This window comes from Tamandua tetradactyla, chromosome 26 (genome assembly GCF_023851605.1).
Source record: "Tamandua tetradactyla isolate mTamTet1 chromosome 26, mTamTet1.pri, whole genome shotgun sequence".
Taxonomy (NCBI): Eukaryota; Metazoa; Chordata; class Mammalia; order Pilosa; family Myrmecophagidae; genus Tamandua; species Tamandua tetradactyla.
The window spans coordinates 14,538,403-14,553,104 of record NC_135352.1 but is presented as its reverse complement, the minus strand read 5'-3'; the positions used below and the strand labels follow the sequence as shown (position 1 = coordinate 14,553,104).

Sequence of the window (14,702 nt, the reverse complement as noted above, 5' to 3'; positions counted from 1 at the left end):
AGCTGTCATCCAGGTCTGCAGTGGATTCTGAAAACTCAACTGACAGCAGTGGATATCCACTTCCAAGCTCACTTACATTGTTGTTGGCAGGACTTGATCCCTCACCTTATAGGCACCTCAAAGAATGACCTCATGATATGTTATTAATAATATACTATTCCTAACAACCACAAACTGAGTAATCTATTAAACAACACACATTTATTATCTCACAGTTTTGTGAGTGAGATGTTCGGGCATAGCTTAGTTGTGTCCTCTGCTCCAGGTCTCCAGCAAGGTCGCAGTCAGGGTACCAGCCAGGGCTCAGGTCTAATTTGAAGGCTCAACTGGGGAAGGATCTGTTTCCAAGTTCACATAGCTGTTGGCAGGATTAAGTTCCTCGCAGCCTGTTGAATTAAGGTCTCAATTCCTTTCCACCAGGATGTCTCCAATATGTCAGCTTGTTTTATGGAAGCTAGCAAGGGAAAGATATGCTAGATCAACATCCCTTACCTTTGCTGTGTTTTCTTGGTTAGAAGCTAGTCACCAAGCAAGCCCATGCTCAGGGGACTTCGATTACATAGGTTTAAATATAAAAAGATGAGGATCATTGAATCTGCCTGGCACAGCAAGGTAGCTGGCTTCCCCCAGGGTGAGCAATCAATCCGAGAGAGTGAACACCTAAGACAGAAGCCAGTCTTTTTTAAGCCTACTTAAGAAGTCGTAGCTCGTCGATTCTGTTGTATGTGATTCAGTAAGTCTAACATACACTCAAAAGGCAGGATTACACAAGGACATGACTACCGAAAGGTGGGGATCATTGGGGACCATCTTAAAAGTTGCTTTCCAAAACAAGTATAGTCCTACTCTCAATTTTGCTTTCTAAACTAAATGACTTGGTATCAGTCTATCTAGGTTTTTTTTTTTTTAGTTTGGGGGTTTTTGTGTGTTTTTTGTTGGTTTTCATTTTTGTATTCATTTTATGGTGGGCACTATATCTTGAACAAATATTTCAAATATTACATATGTCTAAGTTCACTACTTTTCTAGAAAATTGTGGAGAATACTGAGTTTTTCTGGCTTTGTTTCTGCTTCATGTATATATGCACTTCAGATACACAGTATGTATCATGTTCAGAAAGGCTGGATGATTTTATGAGTTGAAGCTACCCTATAGACATAAGATCCTGTTGTTATACAACTTTATTTGTGTTGAAGTTTAGAATATTTAGTAGGGAAAAAATAATACAGCGATAATATAGTAAATCTTGTACACAGTTTCTAAATTATATTAAAATCACATCTAGGGCGGGCCACAGTGTCTCAACAAGCAAAGTTCTCGCCTGCCATGCTGGAGACCCAGGTTCGATTCCCGGTGCCTGCCCATGCAAAAGAAAAACAAAAAAAACCAAAAACCACATCTATAAATGTAGAGGCACCTATTATTTTATGAACTATTCTATCTTATATTTCAGATTTTGATATTTAGAACCTCTGCTGAAAACTACCTTTGAATGATTAGAAACAATTTGCCTATTTTGTACAATGGAGCAGTTATTTTATTATTATTTTTTGGTGCAATTTTTTTTTAATGGCCACATAGAAGCACTATAGCAAATTATTTCCAAAGATTGAGTGATGAATGCTTGTTGCACTGAGAAGATCAGGCTCATATAATATTTCATTCAGAAAATCAAACTCAGCAGAGCTCCGAGCCACATTTGTTAGTTTTTAAAATGTCATATGCAAGTAAAGATATAGAGAAACTGATAGATTAAAATATCTAATTTGAAATGGGAAAAGGTTGTCTGCAAAAGGATTTCTGTGTTTTCAAGGAAAGGAACCATAGAAAGCTTACCTTGTAAACTATATTTAGATTGTCACAGGGCCAGCTCTGGGCCAGAAAATTGTACTGTCAAGAAATGTGGCCACCCAGGATTTCCTCCGGTGTATTCAGAAAAGTGCCACTGGGTGGTAGTAGAGTCACAGTTACTTTTAGTTCACAAAGGACTTTGTATCATGGTGGTAGCCAACCAATCCTTTCATCTACAGGGATGAATAACCACTATTTTGAACAAAAATAGAATATATGTTAAGCAGCAGGGATAGGTATTATAAAATCCAAGAATTGCAAAAGATTTTAAAAACTATCTACTCTCTTTTCTTCCCCAAATTGGAATTGTTTATGTAGCTTCTCTACAAAATGGTCTGTAATCTAACTAAATACTTGTAGTGATATAAATATCACTTCTTTGTTAGACAGCCTGACTATGCTTGAATGTTTCTTAGCACTAGGCAGTTCTTTCTTGTCTTTATCTAAAATCTCCTTGCCTAAGACAGCTCACTCCTTTTTCCACATTCTATTTAATGGTCTTACATACCTTCCCCTTTCCCCTACCATTCACCTCTGCTACATGCTAGATACTGGGATGTGGTATTTTCCCCATTTTTAAGCTATGTACTGTTCCCTCCTCTATCTTGGGGCAAACAAAATTAATAGTAATGATTATTTTTTATTTATCTAGTATTGTTATTCTTTTCTAAATTCTCCATTGGCTAAAATAGCAAGTAATGAGCATTTTCAAGTGAGCAAAAACCTGATCAGATTATCAGGTCAATTTTTAGAAGATTATATATTCATGTTTATAAAGGAAATAAAAAGTTTTCTTAATTTTAATGGAAGTTATAACTTTGTGAACAACTGGAAGAGCTCTTGTCTTCTTGAAGAACTAATTTTAAAGTTAAAAATGCAACTATAATTTTGTTTTATTTTTCAGATTACATTGGATGTATTGGCTGATATGGGCCATGAAGAATTGAAAGAAATAGGCATCAATGCATATGGACACCGCCACAAATTAATTAAAGGAGTAGAAAGACTTTTAGGTGGACAACAAGGTAAGCTATTCAGAAAAAAATAAATTTCAGCAATATCAGTGTAAGATATTTAATGGCATTTAAACCCATTAAACCCATTCTGACCCCAGAACCCATACACTTAAATGGCATAGCCCTCCCTCTAATTGTTCAGGTCAGAAACCTGAGAGTCATTCTTCCTTCTTTCCCTGTACTTTCTACCCTAAGTATCTCTGGAATCTCTGTTCCTCTGTCCCTCCCCTTTGATATTACCCTAATCCAAGCCACCATCATCTTTTTCCTGGATTATCACAGCCATCTTCTAGCTTATTTCTGACCTTTACCTTTGCCTACCTCCAGTACATTCTCTCTATATTGTAACCAGAAGACTATTTTCAAAATGAGTATAAGATCATAACACTGCATTGCTTAAAGCCCTTAAATAGAATCTTGTTGCTTTAGAATAAAACTGGACATTCAAAACCTGGTTCTTCATAATCTGACCTTTCTCTCTTATCTCTTAAACATTTTTTTTTCACAATTGTCAAGGTTTTTCCCATTGTAGTTGGCTTATTTTTCTTCTTTTGTATGCCTCCATGTTTACTTTACCATTTCACTTTTGTTAGAAGCAAAGGAAGAGAAAGGAGATAACTTGAGTTAGTCTACAAAACTAATAAAATTGCAAGTGTGACATGAAACTAAAAGTTAGACAGGGGGGGTTTGAGCCTGAGTCTTGCTTATTTATCTGTATGTTAGTCTATTCCCTGAAACCAAAAAAGGCAGTTTATTTTGAAAACCTATTGTAAATGACCATCTCAAGCCACCCAGAGTTATTAGAGGATGGTTCTTATTTCTTAGACCTGACTACATTATCATTTCAATACCATACACAGTTTTGTGTATGTTCATGATAGAATTCAGTTCAACAAATAGTTGTTGAACCCTACTCTGTGTACAGAGAACACTACAAGAACAACTAAAATTCATCCCCAACATGTGCACTTCTTCTCTTGTATTTTGATGTATTGATGTATATAACCTAATTAGGTTCACTTTGTAAATAATTTAGGCTTGCTCCAAAATAGCAATTATTTATTATGAAGTTTTTCCCTAAAATAAAACCTGAATAGTGTGGAGTTATGCTTCATGTGTTAATTTTTCTCTCATACAGGCACCAATCCTTATTTGACTTTTCACTGTGTTAATCAGGGAACTATTTTACTGGATCTTGCTCCAGAAGATAAGGAATATCAGTCAGTAGAAGAAGAGGTAAAGTACATCAAAATTTTAAATTTTTCTTTTCCTGAAATCTTTGGCTAAACTTGTTTTTCCAGAAGAGGTAAACAAGTCTTACATTGACTGTTATCTCTTGCCCATCTATTAGCCATCGTGGTGAAATATTGCCAAAATGAAAACGACTATGAATTAAAACTATGCCATCTTGCTTTGGTATTTTAAGCCTAGGGTTTCAGTTGGGTGAGGCATATCTTTCTTCTTATTCTGAGGCTTTCTTAAAACTCAAGTAAGAACCCTATTAGGACTCTTTTCTTATAGTGTTAGAATGCTATCTAAGAATAATATAGGTAAAAATCTTGCTTCGTAAACTTTTCCCTGCAAAGAATAGGCTAAGCCTACTTAAAATTAGGCCTAAGAATCACCCCCAGAGAACCTCTTTTGTTGCTCAGATGTGGCCTCTCTCAGCCAACATGACAAGCAAACTCACTGCCCTCCCCCTCTCTACATGGGACATAACTCCCAGGGATGTAAACCTTCCTGGCAACATGGGACAGAAATCCTAGAATGAGCTGGGACTCAGCATCAAGGAATGAGAAAACCTTCTAGACCAAAAGGGGAAGGAGAGAGATGAGACAAAATAAAATGCCAATGGCTGAGAGTTTTCAGAGTTGAGAGGTTAGCCTGGAGGTTATTCTTACGCATTATATAGATATCACCTCTTTAGTTAAGGTGTAATGGAGAGGTTGGAGGAAACTGCCTGAAAATGTAGAGCTGTGTTCCAGTAGCCATGTTTCTTGAGGATGATTGAATAATGATACAACTGTCACAGTGTGACTGTGTAATTGTGAAAACCTTGTGTCTGATGCTCCTTTTATCTACCTTGTCAACAAAGGAGTAGCACATATGGATTAAAAATAAATTAATTATAGGGGGAACAAATGTTAAAATAAATTTAGTAGATTGAAATGCTAGTGATGAGTGATAAGGAGTATAGAAAAAAAATATGGGCTACAAAGGCTAAAATATATTGGGTAGATGGAAATACTAGCAATCAATGAGAGGGAGGGGTAAAGGGTATGGTATGTATGAGGTTTTTTTCTTTTTTCTTTTTATTTCTTTTTCTGAATTGATGCAAATGTTCTAAGAAATGATCATGGTGATAAATATACAACTATGTGATGATATTGTGAGTTATTGATTATATACCAAGAATGGAATGATCATATCGTAAGAATGTTCGTGTTTGTACGTTATGTTAAAAAAATAAAAATCCTGCTTCATAGATAGCAAATATCTAATCTTTATTTTTATACAGTTATAAAATGTGATGATAATGTGCTTAATTTTCATGTATTCTTATGAAATCTGCCTCATAACTGAAGTCACATTTCATTTCTCCAGTCACAGTTATTTTAAAGCACCATAGTAAGGCTATTTGTATGAATACCTAGTAGGTAGATGCCATAGGAATTGCTTCTGTACTGATGGCTTTTGACTCACTTCTTACCCCAAATAAAGTGCCTAAATTATAGTAATAAGTAAACTGCCTGTATCCCTAAGCAGAGAAAAATAGACCTACATTTTTGTTTCTCTGTTTTTTTAATAAGTATACATATTATTCCCATTCCTGTGCTAGGGAATGACATTAGGGAATTCAAGACTATTGACTCAGGGTAGTATTTCAGATCATACTTAGTTTATCAAGAAAATAACATCCTGTCTTCTAGGGTCTTATTGCCTATTTATTCTCCTACGTTCCAATAATGTCCAAAATGGGGTGAATCGCCCCCATAAATGGAGTGGTGAGATAGAGAATTAAATCTATGAGTTAATTCCATGAGTAATTTAGATCTATAAAACAATTTTCTTTTTCATAATAATTCTTTTTAATTGAGGGAATAGAGGAAAGATGAACAGTGGCCAGTCAGGAGGAAGTTATTCTACTTAGTTGCACATTATATTCAAATTCCCCTCATCTGAGACCCCAAATTAAAGAATATTCAGATAATATGGGACATTACACCTAGGGAACAAAAATTTGATTTTTAAAAATTCCTTATATTAATTTTTAGCATTTGTCCAATGTGGTATTAATTGGCTGTAAGGGGTTTTGTTTGATCTAGTCTGCAAAGTTGCTTCTCATTCTTAACAACATGAAATAGTAACATAGATCATTTAATATAATATTTTATATATTCATTTCTCCATTGTGTTTTCAGAAAATTCTTTCAACGCTTTTATTATAAAGTAAGGGGAAAAGGTATAAAGTTTAATATTTATGTCTGTGACATGTTCTCCCCAGAAATATTTATCCACCAAATTTGTTGACCAGCTTATAGTAAACTTCTATTTGTTAATTCTGAGTGTTAGACTCAGCATGAAAGAATTTAATAGAATTGAAGCACTGAAAATAATAGGAGGAGTGTCTTTAAGAATTAGGGTGCATGCATGGTTCAGTGGTAGAATGCTCACCTTCCATGCAGGAGACCTGGGTTTGATTCCTGGACCATGTACCTTCACCCCCATCCCCCCAATAAAAAGAAGAAGAAGAGTTGACCACTGGGGTATTTTCATAAAGCTAAGTATTTTACTTTGCGCTGTAGATGCAGAGTACAATTCGAGAACACAGAGATGGTGGTAACGCTGGAGGCATCTTCAACAGATACAATGTTATTCGGGTAAGTTTAAAAATGTCAGGGTGAATTGGATTGCAAGCTATTTTGGTTAGCTAAAGTTGCTGAAATGAAATATACCAAAAATGGACTGGCTTTTAACAGTGGGGGTTTATTAGCTTACAAGTTTACAGTTCTGAGGCCATAAAAAATGTCCAAATCAAGGCATCATCAAACAATACCTGAACTATTTTGTCAGTTGACGAGGCACATGGCATCTGCTGTCCCTTCTCTCTTAGGTTTCATTGCCTTCAGCTTCTGGCTGTACATATGTGACTTTCTGAGTTTCTCTCTGTTTTCTGTGTGTTCTTCTTTCTCAACTTCTATGGCTTTTCTTTTTCAGCTTCTCTGGCTTTTTTCTGTGTCCTCTCTCTGTATTTTACCTTCTTATAAGGACTCCAGTAAGAGGATTAAGACCCACTCTAAATGAGGTGGGCCAAATCTCAATTTAAGATCCTATTCACCAAAGATTCTATTTATAATGGGCTCACACCCATTATAATCCACAGGAATGGATTAGCTTTAAGAATGTGATCTTTTCTGGGGTATATATAACTTCAAACCATCACACATGCCTTGCCTGAAAATCAAATCTAGACTATGAAAAAAAAATTGTTCTCTTGTTTTTTCAGACTGTTAAAGATAATCAGTTACTTGTTACCCTGAAGTGAGGTATCACTCTCCTCTAATCCCTCAAGGGCCATACTTTACTAGGAATATAGATACCCTAGAAACACCAAAGCTACAAACAGAAAGCTAGATCAGCTTATATTGGTGATGCAAGTATGAATAAGGGCCTTCAAAACTTATTGCTAAATTTGGACCATAACTGACAATAATTTTTGTTCATTTGGAGGTAGCATTAATGGCCTGAATTTTTAATCTAATTGAGTCAGCAACTATATCTGAATGTATTATATATTTTAACTTCCGTGTCTTACTATGTAATATGAAGTAGATGAGTACTATATCCTTTTTTCAAAGGGTTGGGTATCATGAAAATGAATAAAATCTGTGAGAATTGGTTTTGCCCTTTGGACTAAAAGACCCATAGATGTTACACTGATGCACATTAGAATTACTCTGAGGAGCTTTTGTAAAAAAAATACAGGCCTGACTCCCTAATTAAATCTCAGGAGAAGTCTAGGAGTAAACATTTAGTTAAAACTGCTGAAGTGATTTTGAGGTACAACCAGTTCTAGTGCAGAGAAACAAAAGCCATAACTGAAAATTATTTCATTAAAGTAAGAGTATTGACTAAATGGACCCTGACATGATAGTCATATTGTTTTTAACAAAATAAATTTAAGCAAATAAAATAAAAAACAAGCTAAACCTTCCTAAAAGAAATCATACTTTCTCCATTTTAGATCATTAACTATCAGTTAACATAATTGGCTTCTTCCTTCCTCTTCTTTAAAGATTCAAAAAGTTGTCAACAAGAAGTTGAGGGAGCGATTTTGTCACAGACAAAAGGAAGTGTCAGAGGAAAATCATAACCATCACAATGAGCGCATGTTATTTCATGGTGAGTATCATAGCAGCAATTCTAGACATTTATGTAGGCTTTTGCAAATTTTGATACAGTGTAAAACCTGTGTTACTGATTATTTTAGGAATGTGCTAAAAGAAAGGTTCTTATTTTTTTCCTCAATCACATGTTGATTCCTGCTTTCTAAGGCATTACATGTTAGTTACATGCTTTCCAAGGCATGTACAATGGAAATAATTTACCTGGCATTGTTTCAAAATGACATTGCAAATTGAGTATTCTAAATACTTTTATTGTGAGTTAGTATATTTGTTTTTGTTTATCAGCTTATCTATGCTTTCTTAAAGTAAAACTGGGTATGAAATAGTCTGTATTTTTAAAGCTACATTGTACTTTGCCATCTAAAACCTTATGCCATCTGCAAAATCCATAAAGCATCTTTACTGGGCATACCCCTGTGGGTTGCTGATAAAATTTTGGTATATTATAATAATTTATGTATGATAAACCATCTTGCAAGATAAACATTTCATTTGTGCATTATTTTATTTAATATTAAACCACCAAATGCAAATAGTATATAGCTAATTGAGTTTCCAGAAATGTATAAAAAAATTGATCTTTCAATTTTTATATTTTTAGGTTCTCCTTTCATTAATGCCATTATTCACAAAGGATTTGATGAACGACATGCATACATAGGAGGAATGTTTGGAGCTGGGATTTATTTTGCTGAAAATTCCTCTAAAAGCAACCAGTATGTTTATGGAATTGGAGGAGGAACAGGGTGCCCCACACACAAAGATAGGTCATGTTATGTATGTCACAGGTAAGCCTCTTGCTTTCACTGTTAATAATTGCTATCGTCATATCTACAAAGACTCTACCAAAGTCACAGTTTATCTTCAGTCTTACTTCCTAATAAATCAGACTGGTTTGGGTGCTGGCTAGGAATAGATAGAATGAGGCACTATATCTCTGAGCAGCCTCTACCCCAGTAGGGCAATGGCAACAGAGTTGACAGCAGTAATAAAAAACCCAGATATATCAAATCTTGGAATTAATAGCAAATAAATTCTAGCTTTTTACATGGGATTTTAAAAATCAAATAGAAATTAGAAAGAATAGTACTACACTATTCTGAAGTCAGTGGAAAAAATACTATTCCCTTCCTTGCCAATAGAAAAATATGAAATAATACTTTACAAAGACTGGAATTTTTCACATTTCTCTTTAAATTAGTCAGAGACATTATTTTTGCAAAGTCATAGTAATTACATATCTTATTTGTTTAAAACCTTTTAGAAAATGCATGTAGCCTTGAAATTCGTTATAGTTGTTGACCTTAAGCTTATTTTTATGTTTTAAAAATAAACTGGAACCATCAGCAGTTCTAAGATGGATGCCATATGTCAAAAAGGAAACTTCTTTCCATTAAGGCCTCTGTGGTTGATAACACAAAAATTCCCAAGGATATGTAGCATGCAGAGCTCCTCTTTGTTGCTTCAACCTAATTCCTAATGGAAACAAAGTGAAACTAAATGAGAATTAGCAGTCACTTCTTAAAATTAGACAGACAGGTTTATGTCTTAACCAAGGTTTCCTAAAAAGCAGACCCTGAAGCAAAACTTGTGTACCAATTATTTATTGGCAAGTATAATGCCAGGGAAGCAGGAGTCAGAGCACAAAAGAAGTGAGATGGAGAAGGAGGCAGAGCAAATACAGTGAGGTGCATTAATGAGCTAGTCACAGCTTTATAACAAGTAGTTCATTGCTTAGTCCATGAAATGTCTTCAGAGGGGCTTATGAACTACTGCATCTCAGAACTGTACATCAGTAGAAGCCAGGTGAGTTTATCTTCTGGCTCCTGTCTTGCACTGGTCAAAATTTGTCCCTCAGGGCATCAGCACCCCCACATTTTGGGGCTGCTGTACCTACAGCATTGTACCATAAAGCACAAAGCAAGCCAGAGTACAGGAATCAATCAGCAGTCCTCTCCATCTGCCTGTCTGCAACCTGTGCCCTTATAGGCCAGCTGGACAGGTCTGTATATTCCCCTTCCTTTGCAGCAATAGGGAGCCCAGGAAGCAGAACACTGGAAGCAAGGACCTATCAGATAAGTTTTGTGTGACATGATGAACTAGAAATAGCCATAGCAGAGGGCCCAGCTGATCAAGTGGGCAGAATCCATTGACACTGTAGCACTGCCACAATGTGGAGATGGATCTCAAAAATGTAGAGATCTACATTGTAGATCTAATGTAGATTCCCTCTGGGGTCTTTAAGAGAATGCAGCTGATACCAAGTCAGCATCCTAAAGTTTCATTGATATCATCAAACTAAAAAGACCATTCTGAGCAGGTGCATATACTGGGTCCAGCACAATATTTAATTAACTTAAAGTAATATCTCTGATTGATCATAATGCAAAATTATACTCCATTACTAAAAACAAACTGATTGAATAATAATTGTTTACATTTAACCATGGAATCAGTCTTATTGGTTAGTTAAAATAAGTTTATTGTTTACATTAAAGTCTGGTAAACTTTTTCTGTTAAAGGATTAGATAGTAAATATTTTAGGTTTTGTGTACTGTATAGTCCCTTGCACAACACTCATGTCTGCCCTTGTAATGTAAAAGCAGCTATACAATATGTTTATTGAATGTATGGCTGCGTTCTAATGAAACTTTATTTATGAAAATAGGTGGCAGACTGAATTTGGCTAATGGACCACAGTTTGCCAACTTCTGGTTTATGTAATGCTTTCTTGCTTTATTTCCAATCAACCTTTATTCCCCTCTATAATTTTTAACATCTGCCTCAATTTATGTTTCATCCAAGTAGTGAAATTTCCACCCATACTTATGATTTACTGTTCTTATTACTATGTATCTCATCCCAGTTTTAATTTTTTTCTTAAAATATGTAAGCCCGGTCTTAAATTTCATGTGCTATTTCCATCTGCTTATTTTCTTCACTGTTCATCCACAGATGAATTCGGTTTTCTCTGATATTTCTCTTTTTCCACCAGCAAACTCTTACTTCAAGTATTCTCTTTGGGCACTACCTAAGTACACCAAAATTACCTGAAATTCTAAGTGTAGCTATTGAGTCTGTTAAGTGTTAATAGTAAATCAATATATCAAGTCCCATTTTTGCTCAGAAATTTGAGGGAATACCATTTAAATTAGCTTCCCTTGTGTTAAATGTTTTTTTTAAAAATATCAACAACACAGTTACATTAATGTAGGACTTAAAGCTTCCTTCAAAGCATTGACTTCCTTTTTTCTTTAGACAAATGCTTTTCTGTAGAGTGACCCTTGGAAAATCCTTTCTGCAATTCAGCACCATGAAAATGGCTCATGCCCCTCCAGGACATCATTCAGTTATTGGTAGACCAAGTGTGAATGGGCTGGCATATGCTGAATATGTTATCTACAGAGGAGAACAGGTATGTTACTCATCAAATAATCAGAACTAAGCTACTAAACATACCATTCAGAATATGGAGACAATGTAAGAATTTAAGAAAACCATTAAATGAAATACCCATTCATAGTGTGAAAACATTAGTCACTTCAGGTAAAAATGAAGATACCAAAATATATTTTATGGCATCAGTCTTTGAAGATATCAAAATAATTCTTTGACATCAGTCTTTGAACATAGAATCTATCAATCAGCCAACTAACACAATGTGAGCAAGAAATCGAAGCTTGGGATCTCGTGCTGTTCTGAAAGCCTGCTGTTCTTGAATTGCTTTATGCCAACATGGCCGTGGGAAGCTGGGAACAGCTGCCTTCTTCCTCGTGGATGTACTTGCCCCAGGGTGTTCATGTGAATTGAATTGCTACAATCCTGACCCTGGAACTTAGACAGAGCTATACATTGCTGAGTTATAAAATCATAGTACATGTAATAGCACCATCTGCTTGAGACTCTCAAATAAAATTGTCAACAAATAGGAAAACTATTATAGTTTCAGTCATAACTGCTACAATACTGCTAAATGCCTGCCAATTTTTAATTTTAAAAAATAAATTTGTCTGAACCTAATTCATTTCAGATGAATTCCATAATCACACAAAAGGTGAAGGAAAAAAAAGAAGAAAATAACTAAATCCTAATAACCTATGAAAACAGTATTTGACTATTTGCCCTCAGTTTTGGGCTGGGTGGGGTGTTGATTGGGGGAAGAATTGAACTCTTTTATTAAGTCTGTTGATTGTGGTATATTGTAGGGTTGAGCAAATGAGTAAATATGTCAGTATCAGGAACCAGTTTTTACTGTAAAAGAAGCCATACAGAGATATAGAATTGGGCAGTGAAAAAGAGCCCCCAAATAGGGATGGACTGGAATGGAAGTATCATTTTGAACTCATGAGTTCTAACATATGTATACTTGTATATTATTGTATGCACATGTACATGTATTGTGTATTGTGTGTATGTATAAGTATATATGTAAGCATGTGCATAGATATAATATATGTGTATATATTTCCTAGCTCTGCTGAAAACAAAAAGTCTCAGTAGCAATAAATACACCTAGAGTCCAGATCTTTGTCTCTGTTACCATCCCCTACTAAAAAGAATCAGAGCTCCTTGAAGAAAACAGCTTATTTCAGGGTTGGGTCAGGTAGGTAGAAGGTGAGCCTGGAATATCTTTTGACAGAAACTAATGACATGCTAAAAAATATGGGTATATGTCACAGGGACATGGAAGGCAGTATGCAGGAGCTCTTCCTGGCCAAGTTTTGGATTATTTCCATACCAAAAATAAGTATGTAATGGATTTTAAACCATTTGGTGGGGGGAGGGAGCAGAAATTCATAAGTCTTTACTGATAATGAGTAGAAGAAGAAATAAATGACAGAGAAAGGAGGGCTCGTTCTGGCAAAAAAAAAAAAAAAAAATACCAAAGGCAGATGGGTAAGTGTGGAAGGAAAACTAGAGTTAGAAATCATCATTTTGCAACTGTAATGGTAACAATTACATCAGGCAAGAATCATCAATAAATACTAAAACTAGCAAGATATTTTAATGAGAAGGATATTTCCATGGTCATCTTCTTAGCTACAAAAGAAAAAAATAAAAACTAGTAATTATACAGTGGAGAAAGGGATCAATAACTTGACCAGATGATCAAAATTAGCATCGCTAGTAAGGCACAGGTGAACAGACAGTGTGCCTCCAGAAATGGTATTCTGAGAAGGGCACATCATCTCTTCAGTACTCCAGCCAAGACTGCATAATCTCAGTCTAGTCAAATGAGGAATGTTGTTTTAAAAAAAAAAGTGGTGAAACTATATTCTTCAAAAAATGTCTATATTATAAAAGACAAAGACTATGAAAACTTCCCAGATTAAATGAGGTTCAAGAGATGTGACAAATAAATGACGCTCCTCCCCTGAACTGAATCCAGTACTAGAAGGGAAAGGACATTGTTAGGTCAACTGATAAAATTGGAATATAGATGATAGATAGGTAAAAGTGTTGTATCAATGTAAACTTATGAGGTGATAAAAGTACTGTGTTTATGTAAGAAAACATCCCTATTCTGAGGAAATACATACTTGTGTGGCAGAAAATTAGAAATACTGATTAGTCTGTTAGGTGGTTTAATGGTCAAAAAAATTATATGTTCATTACCATTATCCATGTATTAAGTATCTACTATATACAAAGCACTCTTGTGCTTCCTGCTATTAAGTTGCTTAACTGTCTTGCTTGGGAGGATAAGCCAAGCACACAAAAAAGAGGAATTTGAAAAGCTGGCATATTCTCTGCTTCAAAATATGAATAGGAAGGCCGCTCCTATTTTTGTCCAAAAGAAGCTTAAATATCTGTGATACTTTGTATGATACCTTCTGGTGCTACCTTAGTGCAGTTTCAAGAATTAAGCAGAGTATAAATCATAATAAAATAAAAATATAAACTATTCAGTTATTGAAACTTCAAATTGGAAGCTAGGGAAGTTGGAGATTGTCAATTTTGATTATTCCAAAGTAGATATACTAAAGATGGGCACCACTTCTGTTTTTAACACAAACTAGAGCAGGCATGAATTTTGAAAAATGATAGTATATTATGCTTGATAATATATTATGCGTGGTTCCTTATATGTATGTAGGCAGTTGCAGCTTTTCAAACCATATTTTTATTTCTTGTTTTTAGGCTTGACACCTCTTCAAGAGGGGCTAGTCTTTAATAAATGATAATAATAATAACAACTAAATGTAATATTGAACACTAATTTGATTCTTCTATACCCAACATATTCTAAGACCTTTAAATTTAATCCTCACAAAAATCCTTATGTTATTATTATTCCCATGTGTAGATGAGGAAAGCTGAAGCACAGACATATAACAGTTTCTGCCTCCTAAGATCAGAGGTATAAAAATATAAAGAATTAATTCAGTAAATTTATCACATTTGCTTCTGCATTTTAAATATTAA

General features: G+C 34.9%; 1 protein-coding gene across 2 annotated transcripts in view; it reads left to right on the top strand.

Annotated features, from left to right (window-relative positions):
• Positions 1–14,702, top strand: part of TNKS (tankyrase) — a 293,729-nt gene that overhangs the window by 267,850 nt on the left and 11,177 nt on the right. For both annotated transcript variants that reach the window (XM_077144426.1, XM_077144427.1), the window contains exons 21-26: positions 2,757–2,877; positions 4,007–4,104; positions 6,675–6,749; positions 8,166–8,271; positions 8,878–9,064; positions 11,535–11,691. In XM_077144426.1, coding sequence (XP_077000541.1) covers positions 2,757–2,877; positions 4,007–4,104; positions 6,675–6,749; positions 8,166–8,271; positions 8,878–9,064; positions 11,535–11,691 — 744 coding nt within the window. The remainder of the gene's footprint in view (positions 1–2,756; positions 2,878–4,006; positions 4,105–6,674; positions 6,750–8,165; positions 8,272–8,877; positions 9,065–11,534; positions 11,692–14,702) is intronic.